Genomic DNA, 25,682 nt, shown 5'->3' on the forward strand with positions numbered 1-25,682 from the left:
GTGGCAGTTACGAGTAACATTTTTCTTTCGAATTATTGCTTTAATTTTCTATGACTCTATATTTCATATTTACATAATTAATCAATTCAAATGTCTCTTCAATTTCATTCTTACGAAGTTCTTATCAGTAATATTTCAACACCCTGTACATTTGATTTCAACATTGCAACAGAATATCTTGATACATTGCTGGAAACTAAACTCGATATATTGCTAGAAATAAATTTCATTCCTAATTATTTACAACTCCTACTTAAAAGTACTCAGTTGATCGAATCGACAGAACTGTAATAAAAATTATTTACAGTTTTAGATGTCGAATAAAACTAGCGTCAGAAATTGACAACGAAGCCTTCTAATCCTGAGAAATTTAAATAACAAAATGAATTTAATTTTCTTCAAAGAAATCAATACCTCGTCAATAAGATCGTAAAATATTAATGAAAATATTAATTCTTCGTGTTAAACATGTCAATATGTAATTAGTATCCGTATTAAACCGATCAAAAACATTTTTCCACGAAAAATTGTCGCGATGGAATACTGTTTCTCATTGTTTCACTTATTCATTCTGTATTGTGCATATTAACGAAAGAGTTTATGATTCCATTAGTAAGAAAGCTTTTCCATTCTACTCCTTCCGTTAGCACTAAAAATATTTCTTCATATATGCAATAAGTGCGTAAAATAGCAATTCAATGAACTTGCTCTTTCACCCTATTTTCTCTACAATATCTTCTGTCTTTGTAAACTTATTTTCGTTCGTTAAAACGGATAAAATCATTGAATAAAAAAAAAGGAGAAATTATTACTGTTGTCGCTCGATTAAAAACATTTCACCTGGGACAATGACTATCGTTACTTTCGATAAAGTCATCGAATGAAAGAAAAATAATTTTTCTCGTCGATACGTCTGTTATCAATGATCGATATATTGCTGGCGACATTGTGCAAGTAATACACGCGTTATTACTTGCACAATGTCGATTAACAAATTCGAGATCGTTCGAAATGGATAGCTCGTCGATTCACAGTTTCTCGTATCGATTCGTGAAAATCACGGCCAATAACGAATTACCTCGTCTCGGTGGTTCCCATTTGCATACTGTGCTACGTGGTTCTCGTTCCCGAACTCGTCATCGTCCGGTTGCTGTCGTCCAGAAGGACCAAATGATTCTCGAGTGATTTCCTCGTGATACGAGACGACCGGTTTGCCACCATTCAAATTGCTGTTCACGTCAGCCCGTGCCACCCGCTTCACAGTCACGGAGTGTCGGTTCACCGTCAAATTTCCGTTCTTCTGCACGGCGTTTCCGTTCGTTTGTTTCCGCGGTTTGTTCTCCAGTGGCTCCAGCGGGTAGCTCCTGTCGATGCCCTTCACGGTCGTCTGGCGTCTCTCGTCGAACATTTGCCTCACCTTAACAACACGAGACCAGGTGTATTTGACATTAGTGATACCTATTGTAAGAATAAAGTTCAACCAACTATAAATGTCGTATCTTTGATACAACTATAAATGTGTATGTTTGAGTAAATCCGTAACGTATAAATAATTAGAAAACAAAACGTATGGTTTCTTTTTTCTTTTTGGAGATCGAAGAGATCTTGAAAAGAAAATGGATTATTATGTTTTCGAAATATTGCAATGTATGCAGGACATCGTTTCCATTCGTTCGTTTTTAATAAAATACCAAGAAATGGTTTAATTTTATTTCACGACTTATATCATTTTTATGCACCACTTCGAATGACGTTGAATATCTGTTTCTTTATTTTTTTATAGGTGAATTACATTTCTTTACAAATGTTTCAAAATGTAAACGTTTCTTGTTAATTCGTTACGATACACTATCGCGTACATTAACGATTGAAAGTATTTAATTGCATGTCTGGTGTAATAAAATACTTTGGTTAATTACTGTCGTCGAATTTGCGCATACTTTCGTTACAAGCATTTACTTTCATGAAAATAGTCGTATCGTATATATTATTAACTTCTTGAAAGCAATAATCGAACTTTTATTATTTTATGAAATTTTTGTATTCCTCGACCGATTTCGAAGCCAGATACAGTTCATTTTATTCGTCGATGTGATTTCGCATTTCGACAAACTGGTTTTACGCTCGGCAATATTGAACTCGTCAATTCTCCGTATTACAGTCAAGGTTCGTAAAATGTTTATCGCGCTCCGCTTTCGCAAAAAAACGTCCTTACCGGACAAAAACGATCTTCCACATTTCCCTTGCATCATTCAACGATATCTCCCAATTCTCTCGGGGAGCTCGTACAAACCTTTCTCAATTACCATAAAGTGGTCAGTTCCACGGGGAACGAGGCGAGACACGTGTGCGCTAAGAAAAAGAAAAACAACCCGTGTTTGCGTAGGTTACGACTAGAAGGTAGCTTGGAAAATAAGGTACTTTCTAAAATTTTTTTTGAAAACGAGCCTGAAATCTTATTAAGCGTTTATTCGGTACTTAATACAATAATATACATACGTTGAGATGTTTCAACCAGTATTAGAGATATTTTTTTACTTTTACTTCCCAATTTTTTAATTTCAACACTGTATCACTTATTCAATATTTCTTCCTTCCTTCGACTACAAATTTAAGAAATGAAGAATATTCATTATTATTGGATTTCAAATCGACGGATATTTATGTTTTCATAACTTATATAGCAAAATTCAATAGATCTCTGGTATATTTGATAAAATTACATAACAGTCTTCAAAAATAAAATGTCTAAAAGCTACTTTATTTTAGTATAATCAGTAGTTAAGCTTTTTCACGTAATAGATAAATATTTAATAAAATTGCATAACCATCTTCAAAAAACTTTCCAAAAGCTATCTTATTCTATAGTAGTTCAATACCTGCACTTTTGTAATTCAATAACTAAGTATATTTTCTAAAATTATATAATAGTCTTTATAAAATATGTCTAAAAGCTACTTTATTTTAGCCTAATCAATATTAGTGCTTTTTCACGTAATAGATAAGTATTTAATAAAATTGCACAACCATCTTCAAAAAAACTTTCCAAAAGCTACTTCATTTTATAGCGGTTCAATATCTGTGCGTTTGCAATTCAATGACTAAGTATGTTTTGTAAAATTACATAGTAGTCTTTAAATAAATTTCCAGCGACCTTATTTTTCAATGCTCCGTGGGAAACGTAGGAGCAATTTGTCGCGATTTCCAGCATCGAAACAGTGGCCATTAACGTCGTTCGAGAAAGCGCGCGGCGTGAAACCACATTACGAAAACGCGTCGCGTTTCCGCGCGAAGAATCACTCACCTTACCACCTTGCGAGGTCGAGGTTGTGTGGCTGCTCGTCGAGGTCTTTGTGACGGTGTGCTGGCTGACGGTGGACCCGTGACTCGAACCGTTGGAACCGGCGCTGCCTCGTTGCACCACCTGATAAGCCCTTTGCTGTTGCTGGTCGTACAGCTGCAGCAACTTCTGTTCTTTCTCCTGCAACTGCTTTTGCTGGAACCGGGCCTGTGACACACGTAGATTTTCTTTAATATCGATCATCGTGTGTGTTTCTGGTGAAAAAATTCTTATATAGAATCCTTGTCAACTTGTCCCTTCAAAGATTCAATTGTTCGACAATTTGGTCAAGTTTGACGAATTATTGAAATATTTTCTTTCAACGATTCGACGGTCGAGTTAAATAGTTTAACGATGAATTATTCAAATATTTTCTTTCAACGATTCAACGATCGAGTTAAGTACTTCAACGACGAAGTATAGAGAATTTTCTAAGACATTGATCATAATTATCCAGGCAATTTGTATAACTTCTCAATCTTTAAATTCTACAGGCTTTGTAGCTGTCTTCGAAATTAATTCTTCACACGATTCGATGAATATTCAATCTTTCCAAAATTTAACAGCAATCGTGGCAAATTCACTCAGTTTCGTAACAGTTCGTGTCTCTGAACGAATGTCTCTTCTCAAAGGAACACCGGAAGCTCAACCGTTACAGTATCCGACGATTTACGAAACAAAATTCTTTAAATTTCCTCTCGTCGCGATCGAATCAATCCCAGTTAGATACTTTAAAAGTACACAGATTCTTCGCGCAACTATTCGCTTCTACCTCTTTAGCGATTTAACGATCCAGCGTTCCCTTTCTAGTTCAATGACAAAGTGGTTCGTAAGTTTGAAAGTTCGTGGTTCTGAAATATTCAATTCGCAAGGTCTCTGAATTTGTTTCTTTTCTCAACGATGGGACGAACGTCCCATTTTCAAAATTTGCTCAATTTTCAAAATTGAACGATGCCCGTGGAAACGTTCGAGGAGATTGTCTTTTCCAGAATGTGTTGCCTCTCGGTAATTTCTGAACGTGAACGATTAAAGGAAGATGAATCTCAACGCCCGCGGGTTAACTGAACGCGCACGACCGATTCCCTTTCGTTCGATCCAATTGATTTCTAATTGCTCGGGGAGGCCCGTCTCCCGTGGAAATAATTAAACGAAGTCGAGATTCGCAACCGGAGTTAACGCCGGTCGGCCCGCGACTCCTGGTTAACCGCGGCTCGTATGACTATAGCGGTCGAATGCATACGCGAGACGACGTGCAATCTCATCGATTCGTTTTAACCTACATGCGAAGGGGTTAGTAAACTCGTTGCCGCGCTAAAGCGGATCGTTCTTCCCTTAATTTGACACCGCGATACGATTACGCGCGGTGCTTTTCAACGACTTTTTTGTTATTCGACGAAACCTACGGATGTATCGCTCGTTCGACTCTTCATTCGAGCGTTTTGTCGATTCGATTACCCGGTGTACTTTTTTCAATTGATTTGCGCGAGCATCGTTTGTGAACGGAACAGATGGAAATTATACAGTCAGACGGATGTATATGAATGTTATATGTGCACAATGAGTCTTCGTGTTACGAGATTGTACCTCTTCTTTATGTTCTTATACATATTTTGAGTGTGTCGTTGAGATATTGAATGTTTTCTTTTTTATTTTTATTTGTAAGTTTTATCTATTTGAAAATTTCTAGTTTTTATATTTACAAAGGAGTACATAATATGGATCTGTTTAATCTGTAATACTTTTTTCAATTGTGCGAGCATCGTTTGTGAATGGAATAGATGGAAATTATATAGTCAGACGGATGCATATGAATGTTGTATTTGCACAATGAGTCTTCGTGTTAGGCGATTGTACCTCTCCTTTATGTTATACATATTTTAAGTGTGTCGTTGAGATATTGAATGGTTCCTTTTTTATTTTTATTTTCAAGTTTTATCATTTCTTTCTATTTGAAAATTTCGAGTTTTTATATTTACAAAGGAGTACATAATATGGATCTGTTTAATCTGTAATACTTTTTTCAATTGTGCGAGCATCGTTTGTGAATGGAATAGATGGAAATTATACAGTCAGACGGATGCATATGAATGTTATGTGTGCACAATGAGTCTTCGTGTTACGAGATTGTACCTCTCCTTTATGTTCTTATACATATTTTGAGTGTGTCGTTGAGATATTGAATGTTTTCTTTTTTATTTTTATTTTTAAGTTTTATCATTTCTTTCTATTTGAAAATTTCTAGTTTTTATATTTACGAAGGAGTACATAATATAGATCTGTTTAATCTTGATTAACTGTTAAAAGTTTGATTGTATGTTAAATGTATTGTAGGGGGAAAGGAAGATTAATTATGGAAGAAATTACGAGTCGTATTGAGCCAGACCCTTCGTAAGGCTAGCACCTGAGCAAATATTTATGGACACTGTTCGCATTCTCTTTATTTATGGTACGATATTCTTCTTAACCAGGGAGTGATCTTTTTTTCTCCTTAGAATATCCAGTATTTATATAAAGTCATTCATAAAGTATTTAAAAGTCGAAGATTTAGTGTGCAATATATGTATACAATACGTGTCCAAAAATATTTGTCATTCAGATTTTTGTTCGTTATTAAAAGATCCATATATTTATTAAAATTTATCGAATGTACTAAGGCATTTTAGTTAATATTCCCTCCTCTGTACGTTATTTTATTGATTAAATGAAAGCTAAACGATAATTCAAAGTATCACAATATAGGCAATTTTAACCAAGGTAATTAAGTTTTTAAATATTTTGACTAAATAATTTTAACGATCAATGTGTTGTAACATGTCCTTCTGTTTAAAATGTTGCATTGATTGGCAAGTAAGAGTTAAGAAAGTTGTACATGTTTTAACGAAGCTTTAATGTTATATGAAACGAGTAAACGATTCCATTTGAAACGTATTTGTAGCTTTTAAATGTTCATCGTGTCTCCACTTATAAAAAAGTCTATTACGCTACACCCTATTTGAAATTCTTTATCTCTTATCTGAACAAATTTTCGATATCGCTAATAATTTCAACGATATTTGTATGGATCGATCGAAATGAGATACTATTAATTTTATAGAACGAACAAGGTAAAGTAAGTACTTTATGGGTAAAGTTTAACAATGTTCTTTGAAATATTAGACGTAAGATTTTCGGTCGAAGAAGCTGAAGGACAAAAGATTTAAAGTTGTGGAAGTGGAAAACTCATTTTTAATTTCGCTATATAATTCATGTTTAACGTCACGAATCCTTTAACAGAATCTTTTATAAATATCATTTAACGAGACACTAGATATAACTTGAAATTAAAAATTAAAATTTTAAATGAATATTAAATGTTTCGTTTACGTAAGTACCGTTCCATGTGAAAGGATTTCTTAAGATTGTATTTGTTTCTATCACATTATACTAAGATGCTGAAAATAATTTATTACGAAGTTTTTTCGATTACGAAAGTTTCAGTTTCTAATTTTATATAATCGTTACATTCAATCGATTGCTGACGCAGTCTAAATGGACCCTTTTAAGTCAGATCGTCTCATCATCGGATAAATACAAATTTAATTAAAAGATAACTCCAAGTAATTAGTTCGACCTCGTTTCTTTGAATGTTTCTTCAAAACGTGACTGCCTTCTTAAAACAATTTTAGTGAATATTTTGACAGAGTAAAGAGTCGAAATACGAGTATATCGTATACAAATTTGTATTTCTCAAATTTTCAGACGGAGAAGTCTGATTAAATTTGCGCACAATTGGATTGATTTGCAGAAATTATTCTCAATCGAATCCCAGGTATGACGATAAATTTATTTTTTCGTTTCGTAGTCGATTTTTTACCGGATACCAAGCTAGCTTGTTGCAATAACGTGAATTTCTTTTTTAATTCGGTAACATTCGATTCGATCGAACTTAAAATCACGTTACAGTATAACTCTCGTGACAAGTAAATATTAAGATCGAGTAACCCAAGACACTCGAAATAATTATAAATGATGCACAGTGATGCCCTCTATAACCTTACTATCTACTGTGTAGTAATCCCCACCACTTTAATTGTATTTTGTTCGTTTTTAATGTTTCTCACTTTCGTTCTCAACGTACTCACAAGCGATAATAACTGTGAATTCCTCAATCGTCGACCTATCCTTCAAGTTGTCACTGATCGATTCCCAGAAACTACAGAGTATTTTTCCTTTCCATAGAATCTCATTATACGACAGATTGTAAAAATTTCTAATCAACAATACTGCACCAAAAGGTACCTAACCGACATAAAAAATTCTCAGGAATATAGAAAGATGGCCCAAGACCTCCCTAGTGTAAAAACTTTGAAACTTTCCAATTCTTAACAAAGGTCTAACGCAGTTTAACGAGCTAGGTACATGGAATCTCACGTCACCCAACAGGAAAAACACTGAATCTCAAGTGAATCTTAACGAACAGAATATTGAGCTCGAGTCTACGTCGAAGGTAGGGTACGAGAAACAAAGGTGATTAAAGTTATCGAACACGATCGAAGACGATCGCTTCGACGTTTACTTACGCAACAGCGGCGGTTGTCGCGCGTGCTACTCAATGAGGGGGATCCATCTTCACCGAAAGATCAGGCATTGTTTGATAATCAAGAGGAAACTGCTAATTGGATACCCATCGAATCGGTGAGCCGACAATCAAGCAGCCTGCTAATTGATTTATTCCTAATGAGCACGTACCGCTGGCCGCTTCGCTTTGTACATATACGTGTTCCGTACGCGTACGATTTCGAGACGAGACCGAGCGTGAGTGCGTAATTCGTAATGATAACGAGACGTTGATTGGACGCATTAGCGCCGAAGGTCGCCACGGACCTGTAAAACATCTTCCAGCTAGCAATTATTTTCGCGTTAGCCGCCCGAGTTGCTAGGATTTTCCCGATCGATGTCCGTTTTCTAGCAATCGCGAGTGATGAACGACGAGGGCACGCTTGAATCAACGATACTCGCGGGCGATTCTCGTTTCTCGCATTGTGTCGACTGGTGAAAGAGATGGTTTTCTAGCAACAAGTGAAATCGAAAACGGGGATAATCTTCCAGATTGATGTTTCGGGTATTGATCAAATCAAATTGCTCGTATTCGCGATCAGCAACAGTCCTTGCTATTGTTCGTGTTTCTTTGGTGATCATTACGTCCAAGAATATATTTTTTTCATTCTATAGTATGCGATCGTTCTTTGTCTTCTTAAGTGGGAATAATTTTTTATCAATGTTCCGCTTATTGACAATTGGTGATTTTTTATATACGAGGCACTACTGTATTTAAGGAAAGTATAAATCTTTAGGTATGTATTTTATATAGAAAAGAAAATTTGTAAAGGTATACTATTCTATTGGGAGACTTGCTATACTGTTCTCAAACTCTGTCACTTTGTTAACGTATAGAAATCTGTTTGCAATTTAATAATTCTCAGTGAGTTAGTATTTCTTAGTTTCTCTTTATAAATTAACCATCGTATAATTTTCTTCTTATTTATAACTTTTAACGTATCATTTGAGACTTATCAAAGAATGTAACGTTTACTAATGCTCCCACATAGTAATCGTTTTCAATAAGATGGTAATTCTTCAATATTCTTTATCCTTTTTTAAACGATTAGTTTCACTTTTTTTGTTTGCAATCTAATAATTTTCAGTGAGTTAGTATTTCTTAGTTTCTCTTTACAAATTAACTCTCGTATCATTTTCTTCTTATTTATAACTTTTAACGTATCATTTGAGACTTATCAAAGAATGTAACGTTTACTAATGCTCCCACATAGTAATCGTTTTCAATAAGATGGTAACTCTTCAATATTCTTTGTTCTTTATTAAACGATTAGTTTCACTCTTTTTTCTTATCAATAATTTTTTGTGTTACTTTAAACTCGTAAAAGTGGTTCTTTGTGTTTTGACCTCGATCAGAAATATTAACTCATTAATCGTATAAGTTGTCGAACAATTAACGCGAAATAGAATTCGCTAAATATAAATGTTACTTAGTTTCTTGATCGTTGAGCGAGGAATTTTATTCGAAATCTAATTTATGATCGCTGCAAATTTAATTTTATTCGTTAACACTGATTTTATTACTTGTAAGACTGCGAGCGGAATGATGATATCATGATTCATTTGGGACGTAGTGTCCGTGATACGTTTTGTAATTGCGGACTGTTTACATACCGTTTAACAATTTCCTACATAATATTAACAATCGATTGAAATTACCAGCCCCTCATTAGCGTATTCGTGGAAAGAAGTTTTCTTCTCCGAACGTGAAATGGTCGAATTAATAATTTACCTCTTCATCGATCGGAAAATGTCAAACTATTTATAAACGAAGAATATGAACGTGTAAATTGTCCCTTTTTCTCAATGTAAAACAGAATTATTTCAATACGGTACATTAACTATTACAACCTAATATACCTAATATATTTTCAATTTTTGTTAACATTGTACGATTCAGAAATACTACTAGTATAATAAATGCTAACGGTACCGTATAAAAGTATCTCGCAATTTTTAAAAATAGAATATTCATTACGCTGTAGCATAAATTATACGAATTAAATACATACAAAATGTCATGCGATGTAATCGATGATAATTTGCATTACTTGTTAAGAAATTCTACGAGAAGAAGTCACACGCGTTGCGCAATCGACGAAAGTTCAAAAAGGAGTGCGTTAGCATAAAATTTATCATTCGATCGGCCGGGTAGTTTATTCTTTATTGAAGCATCTTTACCGTGTCCTTGGCCGATCGTAAGTTAGATGGAAAATCAGTCAAGGCCGAGCTTTAAAAGGCGAAATGCCTCGAGATCCATTTTCTCGCGAAGAAAATTTCCATTGCACGTTCGATTTATTTATGCATATAGGATAACCTCTCCGCCCTCTTCTGCCACTATCCCTCGGTTAAAACACCGGTCGCGTGACACCGAGCAGTAAAATATTACTTCTCGTGGTACTTAAACCTATTTGCCAATGTTACGGCTTCTTCGTGTTTCTCACGTCCCACGCGTACCAGCAGGTATGATATATTACAATAAAGGTCGCGGTAGCGTCGCTAAACGTGATACAAAGGCGGCGCAGAGGGGTGGCCGGCGGTAAGGAACGAAAACAGATGTCGCGATATTTTTATATCCGAAAATAGCGGACTCGGTGGAACGGATCGCGCGTGGGTGGAACTGAGAACCCGACGCATAAAAGGAGTACGTTCAACTTGCTCTTAAATAAGACGCCAGGTTACCGCGTGAGTCTCCAAAGAGGGGGCCAGCGAGGGCGGGAGAGGAAAAATTGCAGGTACATTAAAGAAACAAGAAGCAGCGGGGAAAAGGAGGTCAACGCCGAATGTTTCGCAAGAAAGCGCGCGATGCCCTGCAATTTGGCTGATATCGAGGATACGTTCAACGAAAGGAGCAAAAATAATGAAATAAACGCAGGAGGCGAACGGAACACTCGTGTACAGGGTGTGTCAGCGATTCGGCGCGCGAATGGAAAATAAACTTCGGTTTGATCGACTTTGGATCATTATTAACGCATTGACAGTGTGACGAATTCCTCGATGTCTAATTTCTACGAAGAATTTCTACTTGCCCCGGGAACCAACCGTGTGAAACTTTTCAACCTGTACTATTCTTTAAGATAATAACGTGTATGTAAACTCACCAAGCTTTCGAATAAACCAATCTACATTCTGAAGTCAACCGGTCGCCATGTTGTTACGATGTCCGTTTCAAACTACTGTTTCTTCAGTCAGAATAATTTTCAAGTAAAGTTCTTAGTTTGGATTAGGTGATTATCGCGACTCTCACCAATCCTCATTATATTTAGCTTCGACGAATCAGGATTCGAGTCGTACTCGAATCCTTCACTAAAAGGTGACAGTTTGGAATTTGTCCCGTCACAATCGCGTCGGTTTTATTTATTTAAGGGTGTTCGCGATGTTTGTTCAAACTGTGGTTTAAAAAAGAGAAATGTTCGATAGTTTGTCGATGTACTTGTTATTTTATAATGTTACTGAGGAGTTATCAGTGATCACTGTGGCGTTCCATGTGTTAAGGCTGAAGAATACTCGGAGAGAACGAGTTATACTCGATTCGAATAATCGATAGCAGCTCGAAAGAAACGAATAGCTCAAATATGTTTCAGGAAGATCGAAATTACCCAATTAGGTCAAATGCGAATACGAATATCGAAACCCATTTAATTAAAAGAAACTGCAATAATAATTATTTTCTCGAGTTCATTCATTTGATTCAAATAATAACACCTTACACGCACATATATGTGTCATATCTCACTGTTTAGGTAGATACTACGAGTATTTAGATTCTCGATCCCACAAATGATTGCTCGCACTGTTCGAATAATCAAATACAGAAAAATATTTGATACTTCATGAAAGTATCGATACACATTTGATGCTACATTGAAAATACTTATGTATCGTTAACACCTTACAAACATATACCTGGACACATTGGGTCGTTCAGAAGTGGCCTATTTGTTAAGTTGAATGAGCGTTCCAAAATGTATGTTGAATTTTTCACAAGTTCCTCGACATTCTGCAAACTCAATTCTATTTACTCGTAGTCTTCAGTTTTAAGATGTTTGAGGATATAAACTCTTGAGTTCTCCAAGAAATTCAATAACGAAAAATCAACTTTTCCTTAGAATACCTAGCGTGTCTGTGAAAGGTTAAGCTTGTGTACGCACCGAAGCGGCGAGTCTTCAAAGAATGTAACATTGTGTTATCATGGTGCATAGTTTTAAGAACCGCGTGGTCTTACGTTTTATCCGCAAACGGTATTCTCGTTATGGCATTCGTTTCGTATCGATTAGATTTTGTTTTCTACTTTTGATAAATTTATAGCAGTATTAATGTCCGTTTGGTACTGTACGGTATTGGTATCGATCGAATATTTATTAAGATGGTATTGGCGTAGAGAATTAGTATCAAGTATCAAGATACCTCCTGTTAAGTACATGTACATTGGTATCGAATTGCTCGAATATCATTGATGCGTAATCTCATCACTAGAGATTAGTGGATGAGATCAATGACGTATTTACTAATACCGACACGCATCGGTTCCCAAATATTACATTTTGGTATTAAACGGGTAATAAAGTTAAATAATGTCGTTGGTATTAAATAGTAAGATAGTAACAGTAAGATGTAACGATGATATTGAGATGCATTTTGTTACCATCGAGCAACCATGGTTTGAAAAATATTAAATAAGATACCTGGACTCAGACTTTCTGTCATAGTCTTCCTTATTTTAATTACGTACCAGATGACACTCGCTAGCTAGAGTATAGGTCTAGGCGATGGTTTAGTCGTTCAGTTTCATCTTCATCGTTTACTCTGTTGCGCTCAGGCTACCACCTCAGGGATCTTATTAAACTTGTTGAGCTATACGTTTAAGAAGTACCAGATGACACCCGTTATCTGAGCTATAGACCCAAATGCTTAGTCGCCCAGTCACATCTTCACAATTTACTCCTCTACGCTCAAGTCACTATTTCAAGGATCTTATTAAACTTGTTGAGCTATACGTTTGAAATTGATACTCTTGTATCAAACCATTGGAAGAAATGTTTTCAAACGATTTGAGACTTAACGAGATACGTGACTGTCGTGCGATACTTATCAATTGCATCACGGTACCCGTTCAGTTGCATTCACAGCTCGTAAAAAGTAAAACGAACACTCGACGATTCGCATACGAACGTCGAGCACAGTTAGAAACTTTTTAAAATTAGAATTCGATAAATGTGAAATAATCAACCCTGTCGAATATTTCACATTTCAATGGATGCAATTGTACAAAAAAAAAAACTAATTCCATATTTTGAAAATGAATCATCACCTTTGCATCTGTGCATCATTTTTAACTTTCATTATAATTGAAAGCTCTCCACCGTTACCATTGGTTCTAAAGTCTTTTCTTACTGTTATCGTATCATCCCTGAAAGCGATTCAAGCGATACGGTGTTTAAATAAATAAATAATTAATGCATAATAGACATTTATCATCGCGTTTCTGGGAGAACTTCAGCGCGCGAAGTCGTTAGCCGAGGAGGGTAAATCAATGTGAAACGAGGGAGAATACGAATCACCGATCGTTCCCCATCTGAATGGGACAAACAAGGTGAATCGAGAATCTTGCATCGTTGTTTCGAAAACACGGGCTAGTGTCATGAATATCGGGGAACAGAAAAGGAGAGACTCGGCCGCACCGAGCGTCATGTGAATGACACATGAACGGCACTCGAACTGCGTTCTGGAAAGCAAAAGGAACAGTGGAGATTGTAGCTTCTATATATGGACATGTGTGTCAGAGGCGCGATGCTCTGTTGTCTTCCATGCTCGGATCAAGTGCGAACCACGAACGATCAGCTGGTGTGGTTCTTCCCACGTGAAATGGTCCATAGAATTTTTTAACTTTTAATTTTTTTATTTCTACTTCGAATGATTTTTTCTTGTATTTGATACGAAGGTGACATCGCTGAGATAGGTGTCCAAGTAGGTACACTAATTTTTGAACTAGTTTACCGTTTCTTTGAAGCGGTGGAGTTCCATTTTTTAATAGAATAGAGTTAAAGTTAGTGTTGGTTACGAACGATATATGGTTAGTTTACTGTCAAGACCTTTTAATATTTCTATGAATAAGTCAATAGTAGCTTATCTATTCAATGGTATTTTAAATACATATATTTATTTTTAAAGCGATGCAAGTCCATTCATTGTTAACAGAAACATCATTTTATTTAGGTGATGTATATAAAAAGGACATAGTAAATTTATTTGCTAAACAAGCATTAACGTTTACCAATATTTTTGAATCGATTGAAATGTAAACACTTAAATTTTTTCATAACATGATAATTTGAACTTACATCGCTTAAAAAAAAACGGATATCCATTTTATGAAAACAATTTATAAATTGATATCTATTAGCCGACAATAATTTATAAATTGATTTCCCTTGCATCGGTTGAAACTCCCAAATTTTATTATGAAATTGAATTAAATCAGAGATAAAACAATTGCCTGTTTTTTGTATTTTTGGTACCCTGTTCTAATTGAAACGTGTAGGATAGTCTTTTAGAGATAATGAAATATTTTATTTGGAGAAATAGCGTTTGCAGGACCAAATTTCACGGAATTAAACAGTATTGCACATCGTTTGATGAAAAAAATCGTTATCGAGGAAGTGCTATCGAAAGCGACATTCACTGAAATAACATTTAGTATTACTTTCACTGAATTACAGTGACTCATTGATTTATTCATTCTATTTATAGCCTAGGGTGTCTATTATCTACTTTTCTTGACTGCGGCACGAGAATCAAAGCCGAATGAACTAAACGTGTAAATATATTATTTCGAAAATCTTTAATTAAATTAAATACGACGTAATGCAGATTATCGTAATAAATATAACTAAATTATTTGAATTTAAAGCACAAACCACTCGCTTGAAACGATCAATATTTATAACCGAATTAAAATTAAGTTGAAAATTTATTTTCCAAATATTAGTCTCACTTGAACAAATCTATGAGTCAGTGTACAAACTCAGAACGATATTCGGGTACAAAACTAAACACGTGATACTATTCGATACACCGTTACAATTACTTGAAAGGAAAGTTTCATGCTCGTGAGTAGTAGCTTCAGAAACAGTACCATCTCGTTCAGATTGGAGTACGTAGACAGCTCTTGAGCTGCCCAGGACGTTTCCATATCCATGGAGATTCCGCGGGCTTCCAGTTCTTTCGATCGTACGAATCCATTTTTGGTTTGCTTCTTTCGTTTCGTTGTTGCTTCCTTGCGTTTCATCGTTGGTTCATGTGTGTCTACTTTCTTAAACTGAAATTGCTTCGACAAACAATTCCATCGTGTCCTTTCACATCTTTGATTTCTTTCTTCGATAAAAGAAGATTACACGTATTCGTTTATTTTACTCTTTATTCGTTAAACGACTTGTTTGGTTGCTTCTAGTAGTTTTTTAACGAGTATGACAAAACTTGTCCTCCCAGCAGGTAAAAACTTCTTACTATTTATTACATGTTGTTTTATATCTTAACACCCTTTCAATCGTCTATATAACACTATACTACTCGAATACTTGAGTTTTCTACATGTAATTAATTATTTGGAAATATATTTTTTCTTGCAGTATTATATATTATTAATTTATTATACAGAGTTTAAGGTTTGACTTCTTTTCGTCAATATAACACTCTTATACTTGAATAATCGATTTTTTAAATATTATATAAGTAATTATATATAAATTCTTATCCTTTTTGTTGAAATTTCAAAAATTGTCAATCTATTATATGGTATTCAAGGTTTCAATCAAAAAGGATCATTAAATCCCTTTTTCCCATTTTTCTTTCTTTCCTTTATTCTCTCTCCTTTTTCCCCTCTACTTGTACTTGTTTTCTGATATATTTATAGCTTCTATTTAGACTAAAGTATAATAATCGTACAGATACCCGAAACGCTGACGTTTCGTTCCATATAAATGTTCTGTTTTTGCTGTCAAGACCATTTTCTCTTGTCCCACTCTTTACTCGTTGAAAAACAAAGTCCAAAGTACTATCCTTTCGTTTCACGAGACAATTGTTCGCCAACGTATCGATGCACTGTCGTACGAAATTTTGTAGCCGTGTAAGATAATACGTTTCTAAAATCGTATACTTGTATCCTTGGTCTGATATGTTTACAACTATAGTCGCGCGACGCGTATTACGTCGTTGGCTCGAAGGTCGACCTTCTGGGTGTCAAGTCCATATTTGTCGGTCTGTGAAAGTTTGCGAGAATTCTAGAATTCGATGAACCAGCAGTGATTTCGATGTTATTAATCCTTCATTCGTAAAATCGTGTTGACCGATGGTCACGTGTCGTGTATTGGCACCAATGCACGAGCCAGCATGAGTCATTCAATGTTTCGTTTGTTTGCGTTCGCGAATATCCATAAACGAACTTCAAATGCTGGTGAAAATGTGTTTTTAAATCGTAGAAGCGTTTGCACGTAAATTAAAGAATAAACAAAAGGCTAGTATATATCAATTACGTTCCGATTTTCTGCTTTGAGATTATCGTCAGATTTCCAAGAAGGACGATAAGAGAACGAAAATTATGAAACAATGATTTAATTTCAGCGAAAGACGATTGTAGAGAATATAATACCAATTCGAATCCAAGACAAAGCGAAAAGTTAATGCTACCATCGAAGTTTATCTCATGTAACATAAACAAACCTTATAGAACAATCATACGAATTAAATTGAATTTCAGCTGAAAACTAACAATCGTATCGAAAAGAATACATACTTCCGAGATAAGGTAAAAATAAAATGTGAAAATAATTGAAAAAACGGAAACAATATCCATCGATAATTATTACAGGTAACTTGTATTTCTTTTCTGCAAAGTTTGCGAAACGATTGACGTAAAATTGTTCAGAAACTGCGATTCAATCTTGTTATCATTTTTTTTTCTTTTTTTTAACTTTTAAAGTAATTAGTTTACACGTCAGATGTTGACCTTAGCGGAAGAAACTTTCGCGAGCAGAAAGTTTCTCAAAGACTGCCGTTTCATAGCACGTGCACTCCTTGCCGTGTATCTTGTATTCGTTGATAAGTGATTTATAGCGTTGTTAATCACGGTGTCTTGCGGGTCCACGGTTTCCTCAGTCCCTCTTGCCAGCAACAATTCATCGTTAACGAAAATAATTCATCGACGACGATAAATCCAGGATGATTTGTGAACTCGGTATCGAAAGATTGAACCGCGGCACTACGGGGGTTACCATCACAACTGCGTTGTTACCGACCCTAGTTTGCTCGAGTCCTATCTACGCGCATGCGCAGCTTTCCTACCCTTAGAATGTTGACAGCGGGTCTACTGTGAATTGCGATTATCGAGTGAAGAAAATTGCGTCGATGGACAATATCTGCGACGACATTCGTGACCCAGTTTCGTTGCATTCTTGACTTTCTGGCTTCAACGTTAACGGTTACATTTTACAACGAAGCAGTAACGGAAATCGAAGACGCGGAGAGTAAAGTATAAATTTCTTAAACACCAATTAATTGTGACGTCAATCGCGTATACGATTTGTTTATCTGTAGACAATATATAGTATTTGGAAAGATCATATCGGATGAGAAAATTTGAGCCGTTTCTTTTTTTTTTTGGTAACGATGCAAATCAAAATCTTTTTTATTTCGAGATGTTTAAGGATTTGCATTTTGATCGATTTAAAAATATTGATCAATATTAAGTTTGTTTTATGGTTTTGCGACTATGAAGCATTCTTGACTTTCTGGGTTTAATGTTAACGGTTACATTCTACAACAAAACAGTAACGGAAATCGAAGACGCGGAGAGTAAAGTATAAATTTCTTAAACACCAATTAATTGTGACGTCAATCGCATATACGATTTGTTTATCTGTAGACAATATATAGTATTTGGAAAGATCATATCGGATGAGAAAATTTGAGCCATTTCTTTTTTTTTTTGGTAGAGATGCAAATAAAAATCTTTTTTTATTTCGAGATGTTTAAGGATTTGCATTTTGATCGATTTTAAAATATTGATCAATATTATGTTTGTTTTATGGTTTTGCGACTACGAAGTTGTGGAATTTCATTGTGTAATTATTTTTGGGCTTACACCGTTTATTGTACTTGGAGTACTGTCTAATAGCTAAATCATTATTGATTTATTTATTGGAGCTTTGAAAAGTCTTGACCGTAGATCTGTTTAGAAGTAACAGGTAGGTCGTATAAATTTGTAACCGAAAACAGCTGTGATTCAATATTTTATTTAAATCGATGTTACGTCGCTTAACAAATAACTGGAATATTTTATAGTGTCTACAGTATCGACCTGTAATGTTATTGTTAACTTCAGTTTTCTTGGACATTGAATTGAAGAATTAATGTCTTGAAATTCTCTTCATCGTATTTTTAAAAAATATTTTTTACAGTTCTTTTTTTATTACTTATTGAGCAAATGGAAATAAGTGTATTTAAAGTTGCAAGGACATGATGATAGAAATTACAGTTGAACCGTAATGCGAAAAATATCGTGAAAATTCTAAAAATCAAAATTCAATATTTTGTACGTCGATTAAATATTGTTTAGAGTCTTATATCAAACTTGAAATCGTGTATAAAGTGTGTTAAGCTACACGATATAATAACGATTGAGCAACGATTTAAGAAAATTTAGGAAAATGTAGGGGAATTAAGTCCTGAATCCTTTTACAATTATACGTCCGTGTATAATTAAACATTGTTCGCAATTTTATATATTTTACGAATAATTTATTGCACATTTGGAAGACTGACATTTCATACCATTATAATGATCCCAGAATGTAAAAAATGATATACAGGTACGTTATATTTCATTTTAATATTCATCGGTACGTTACATCGAAGAATTATTGTGCCTTTTTATTGCGCGTTTTCGCTATTTCTCATTGTGCTTTTGTGTTCTTCTTTAAGCCAGGGGCAGTATAAATCTTCGGGAGATTGCAAAGAAACGATCAGAAATATTTATATTTTATCTACAGATCCGTGAACTTCTGAAGATCGAAACTCCATAATTCATACATTGGTTACATTCCATTGGTTCGGTACCCGGGATTACCGGAGTCAAAAGTATTCTCGTTTAATCCATTGTAACTGCGAGCGAGGAATTCCATACCAAGGGAAAACTGATTTCTTTCGGTTTAACTCGTACGGTCCACATGCGTGCTATTGCAATTTTCGTGTTCTGTTACCGTTGAATTTCAAACATGCATTCGGTGCATACCTAATTTTCTAATTACAAGCATGCCTTCGGAGATCCGCAAATCTTCGTAACTCTATTGCTATTAAATCACAAGCGATGCACAACATACCCACCCTTTCTAATCAAGCTTTCTAGTTCGATATAATATTTCCAATTCTAATCCAAAACTTTCCCTGCGGTACCCTAACTTTGCGTCATCCGTACCCTGTCACGTTGGTTGTCGTCGTTAAATCTTGTTCACGCTCTGAAACACAATTTTCTAATCCTTGCCAACTTCACTTCTATTTGAAAAATACTCTTGTATTGAGAATACACTTAAATGTCGAAACAATTCTCGCAAAGTGGATATTCAGTGCTTACATTTTTCTGTGTTTAAAGTTTCAACGTTTTAATACGTATTGTGCGCGGAAATACGATAGTTTCGTTTATTGAGCATACAAGTTCAAAGCCTATTGGCGTTCAATGCACGTACTGGACCGATAGACCGAGGAATCGTAAACGAAGGGTTAAATCACGATCAGTTCGTTTCTATATCGACACTACGTTTCACGATGTTTATAGTCACGAGATAAAAATCTGTCTTCGTATAACTGCTCAATGTGACAACCCTTATAGCTTATCTATACGTTACATAAATATAAAATATATCTTATTACAGACGATATTTTACCTATAGTTATTAGAAGGCTGAATGGGACTTGGGATAATCTTCGTTCACTGCTAAATTGAAGAATTTAGAAATTATCTAAAATTTTTGCTGATAGAAAGAAAGATCTAGTAACAAGACAAAGAGATAAAAAAGTTAAAATATTATAATTTCTTTATAAATTTTGTGTGCACAGCAAACTGAAAATCAATTTTTGATGTAACTTTTGTCTAAGCTTGCAATTAAATATTAGACTCGAGTTTAATTAAACAATGTTTTACTATGAAATTTTTGCTACTTATTTTATATCTGTTTGAGTAATATTTCGTGACACTTTTACCTTCGGAAAGTGTTCGCCATTTGCTTCGTTTAACGTTTGACGTTCGATCTATCGAAAGTCTGTAATTTGTTAATATTCGATGACAATTGTGTCAGAGAACGTTTTAATCAAATAGATGGGCAGCGAAGTGTTTCAGAGACTCGAGGACTTCGACAGAGCGTCAAGGTTTTCGCAAAGCTACGTCGATATTTATCGAAATATGACGTATCGAAATTGTATCGAATTCGAGGAAAATTAAGGTTGTCGATAAGAAAGTAAAATGCTGTAATAAATTAATGCTGTCTCTCAATAGAAGCGACGAATTTATTTCATTTTGATTAATATCGAGAACAGAGATACAGAGTATCATATTTTTCTCGACATACTACTTATAGAATTATTTACAGATTCTTATCTCGAAGATGATCCTTTATTAAATATCAAATCCAATATTCTTCAGTAGCAAATATACTTTTCGTAAAGTTCATCCTACGTTGATTTATTATTTTTTAAATACGTATTATTCTTACAAGAATTTCTTAATAAAAACAAATACATGGAATAGTAATATATAAAAAAAAAACTGTTAGAAGAAAAAGATTTACGTTTCAAAAAAATTTCCACGCATATTCTTTCGAGAATGATATATTTTTAACTGAGAGTATTTCATGCTTAAATTTTGCTCGATACGATCACGTATTTTAGTAGGTTCGTTCGCGAACGTAAAAAGGTGGAAACAATATTGTCAATTATAAATGAAAGCGTTTGTTGTTCTCTCTTTAAAATTAATATTCTTTTTGCAGCGATCGCTTAAATCGCTAAATATTCTACTATAAAATGCATACACGATATAACAACCGTTTCGATAGAGCGACAGCGACCCATTTCAATTTAGCTGGTGGTGTGTATATCGCCGAAAAAACACGCACGAGTGCAGAGGGAAATTCAAGGTAGTCGCGTGTCACGTTGACGCAAGCCGGATTATTTAGAATTTCACTCCCAACTGCATTGAAATTCAATATTCAAAGTTCAAGGTTCCCGGGATAGAATTTACATGATCCCATGCATAGTTTACGTACTTCGTTAAAATTCCACGAATTTAATTTCTAAATTTAATTTCTAACTGCACGAGAGGACTGAAGTTCCATTTGTGTAAAATTGTATGTTCCGAAGGAATTCCATGGTGAGCAGTTCAGCGATTTTCATGATATTAGAAGGGCTAAAGGAGTTAAACCATGATATCGTACGGAATATTTCACTCTAATTATTACTGCGCTCTAACGAGTATTACATCGAGTAATAATGAAAAATTAACCCGCTGGGAAAACTTTCTGAATTGCTCGATCGGTGTAATTGCTTCTACGTTGAATATAGCTACTGTTCTTAATAGACCAAATTTGTCGATCGTTCTTTAATTGATAATAAAAATAATATGATAATCTTTTTAATGGAAAATTTTTCGAGAACAACTACACTGAACGAAAATCAAAACTATAATTGATGACACATTTTTTAGAGATGTTTAACCTATTAAATTGAAAGTAATGGAGTGTTAGATGTTTAATGGTTAAAAGAACAAATGATACCATAAGGTTTCAACTGCATTTAAAATGTTTCTAAAAGATAGAAAAATCTATACTCTTCGGAAAAAGTTACTCTACTTTCACTACAGGATGACTGAAATTCATAAGTATTTTAATATCGAATTGTTCGAGGATAATCGATATCCAATCGTATCGATTAAAATACACTATACTTTCTTTAAAAAAATTACAATTATTACTTATTTTCAGTTCGAGAAAAACGAACACCTTCGTAAGCATTTTGGCAACGAGTTGCCCAAGTATGATCGATATCTGAACATATCGATGAAAATACACTATAATTTCTTTAAAAAAATTACAATTATTACTTATTTTTAGTTCGAGAAAAACGAATACCTTCGTAAACATTATGACATCGAGTTGCTCGAGTACGATCATTATTCGAACGTATCGATTAAAATTTACTGTAGTTTCTTTAAAAAAGTTACAATGTTACTTATTTTCCGTTCGAGAAAAACGAATACCTTTGTAAACATTTTGGCATCGAGTTGTTCGAGTATAATCGATATTCGAACGTATCGATTAAAATACACTGTAGTTTCTTTAAAAAAGTTACAATTATTACTTATTTTCAGTTCGAGTAAAACGAATACCTTCGTAAGCATTATGGTATCGAGTCGTTCAGGTATGATCGATATTCGAACGTATCGATTAAAATACACTGTAGTTTCTTTAAAAAAGTTACAATATTACTTATTTTCAGTTGGAGAAAAACGAACACCTTCGTAAGCATTTTGGCAACGAGTATGGTCGATATCCAATTGTATCGGTCCCATCGCTTCTAATTACTATACGGTGGGTCCGTGTTGTAACCCCAGGCGTGTGGAGCATCCTAATAGCAATGTCTTAACGTTTGTATGTCGTGATCCACTGCACGTGCGGTTCAATTCCAACGGAGCACCTTTTTATTCGCGGGTGAATTCGAAGGAATTCGGAGCACTCGTCCCGGGGAATGTAGAAATTCCAACTTTGTCAGTTGAGTGCAGAGTTCAAGGTTCCTCGAGAGCATCGTCGGTCGTGCGAGATGATTGGTTTTCGGTCTGTCGACCATCGTAACAACTCCGCTGGAACCTTCTCGCGAACCTGCGCGTGCTGCACTCGGATTTCTACATTTTCGTTTAGCACGACGATGAACAATGGGGGTATCGCAGCACTTGGCGGCACGAAAGTTATTTTCTGAATTGCTCAGTCAACAAGTCGTACATGATCGATGGGAACTACCAGCATCGAGGAATTGTGGAATCGACGTAGGTTCTGTCAGAAAGGCCGATGCTCACGAATATGGAAATACGAAATGGAACGAAGCACGGTATTGGAAGTAATACGAGATTATTATACTGCTGATTATATCGGGTCGATGAAGAAATTCTTGAGGGTATTTCTGAACAATGTCTTGTTAATATCTTGACCTCCTCTTATGACGTTCAATAGTATACGTATTATTAGTGGAGTAAATTTGATCGTTGCGAATAAAATTTAAAGCTCCACATACGAAGATGTTTCGATATTTTTTTACGAGAAGTACGCTTTGCTTCATTTTTAAAATTAGATTGGAAACATTTGAGAAAATGTTCTATGCGTGTCGTGGATAATGTTTCGAGCGAAATAATTTGGAATTTCTAGAACAATTAAATAATTTCTTACGATGTCCCAGGCGTTTAGTTTCAGTTCTCCTTGTGCGATTAAAAAATTACTATTTAATTTACTATACGTTTCGGGTTTACAAATGAAAGAGAAACTATACATTTAAAATATATTACAAAGTATATAAATGAATTTAAAAAATTTTCAATGTAATTTCTAACTATTGAGGCGAATTTAATTTCTTTTATCGAAGTATAAATACTGAATAATTTAAGCAAAAAATATTAATACATATCTTTTTGTTTCGTTATTGATCGTTGATACGATTTAAGAAGAGAGAGTACTTTTACGAACTCTCTGAAACAATTTAATAGTGAAAAATATTCAGTGAATATTATACGATTAGAAAATCGAAAATGTATTATAATTTATACAAAATTATTCTTTCAGATTTTGTGTAGTTGCAATGTGGACGAAGACCTTATTAGGAAAACATATCAGAAACTTTAGTCAGGCGTATCAAGAATGTGTAAAGATTATTACTTTAGGAGTCGTATTTTTGTCATTGCTACGATTTTATTAATGGTACTTGTTCCACATTATTTTTAAGGATTTGAACTACCATTTTACAAAAAGGAAATTTTTTTGATTTATTTTCTTCACAAAGGTGCCGTAACTCCTTAAGTTAGTCATAGATAATGGAGTGCTCTTATTTTGTAATCCTTTCAAAACTTCTCGATAAGGAGCTAAGCAACTTTGCAATTCTCTTTTAAACTTTTCACTGCGCAGTTCTGAAGCATCTTTTGCGAAAGAAATAAAAATTCGTTTTTTGGTCAAATTTATTACCTTCGGTAACATCGTTTCAAATTAAATTTAGAGTTATTCGTTCTTTACTTTTTTAAATTTACTATTTATCGACATATTTTCTCATTCAAGGTGATTCAAATATTTTACGAATACGAATATTTTGTGCACTGATCAAGTATCTGGACATTCGTAGCACCTATCTGAATCAGTGAGATGTGAAGTGTGTCTGATGCTTTATTATTTCATCAATAATATTCGAGTAATGATAACCGAATATTCTTTATGTCTAAAAAAAAATACGAATATTTTGTGCACTGATCAAGTATCTGGACATTCGTAGCACCTATCTGAATCAGTGAGATGTGAAGTGTGTCTGATGCTTTATTATTTCATCAATAATATTCGAGTAATGATAACCGAATATTCTTTATGTCTAAAAAAAAATACGAATATTTTGTGCACTGATCAAGTATCTGGACATTCGTAGCACCTATCTGAATCAGTGAGATGTGAAGTGTGTCTGATGCTTTATTATTTCATCAATAATATTCGAGTAACGATATTCAAATAACGATATTCGGAAACTTAAACATTCGAATAGTTTTGGACCTATGCAGTCTCGTGTTGTATCGTGTTATGTCGAAATATTTTATATCGTGTTATAAAAGAATTAGCCATAATTCTGAATCAAGATCAGTTAAATTTCTCGTCGAAGTGGCGACTAGTTCCACAAAACGATTCATAAACGCAGTCTCTAAAAACACGACATAGAAAGTCCATGCGCACATTTCACCGAGTTTCATAGGTCTCGATTGAAAAGTCTGCGAAAACCGTTGCCATAATTCATCGGGAGTGTGCCGCGATATGTGCAGTACGCGTTAATGAATCCACGCGTGGGTCGATTAAGATGAAAGATAGACACAATTTAGTCTTTCGCGTGCAACTCGCCAGCAGATAAATAGACCGGAACTAATACCGTTTCTAGCTTCAAGCACGACTCGTCGTGTGCCGCGATTTTAATTACACAGAAATACAATGGCTATGGTACATCGAGACATTTTTCCTTTTAAATTCAACCGAATATTCTTCACGTCTAAAAAAAAAAAGAAACGAACGATCTCGTCGAAAAGGTTTCACACCTTTTCTTTAAAATTTTTCCAAAAAATGCACTCGTCGATTTTCAAAAAAATTCGCCTCGATGAACCATGGCGACGAGGTTGTAAATTGAAAACGTTATCGATTTCTTTTAAGTCGGTCAACCCGTTACGGAGATACGTTGTTAATTATCATAGATTCCTTTGTTTATCGGGGTATCCTTGTTTTGAGCTACACCTTTGGTTAATTAAGACTTTGCAGCGTCCTTTTGTTCTATTTAATTCTAAAAGTGTATATTATCAATGCAGCAATTAATAATTTCATTATGACGTGTAAAATTTTTTCTGAAGAAGATTTACAAAGATTACCTCTTTATTCGACCTCAATAATTATTCGGATTTCACGCACAGTGGAACCATTAGGCA

The 25,682-nt window shown here is 34.6% G+C and overlaps 1 protein-coding gene across 3 annotated transcripts in view; it reads right to left on the reverse strand.

Moving 5' to 3' along the window:
• Window positions 1–25,682, reverse strand: part of LOC143145664 (uncharacterized) — a 77,493-nt gene that overhangs the window by 16,818 nt on the left and 34,993 nt on the right. For all 3 annotated transcript variants that reach the window (XM_076309247.1, XM_076309248.1, XM_076309250.1), the window contains 2 exons: window positions 3,305–3,508; window positions 1,079–1,417 (listed from right to left, as the gene is read on the reverse strand). In XM_076309247.1, the coding sequence (XP_076165362.1) occupies window positions 1,079–1,417; window positions 3,305–3,508 (543 nt within the window). The remainder of the gene's footprint in view (window positions 1–1,078; window positions 1,418–3,304; window positions 3,509–25,682) is intronic.

This window comes from Ptiloglossa arizonensis, chromosome 4 (genome assembly GCF_051014685.1).
Source record: "Ptiloglossa arizonensis isolate GNS036 chromosome 4, iyPtiAriz1_principal, whole genome shotgun sequence".
Classification (NCBI taxonomy): Eukaryota; Metazoa; Arthropoda; class Insecta; order Hymenoptera; family Colletidae; genus Ptiloglossa; species Ptiloglossa arizonensis.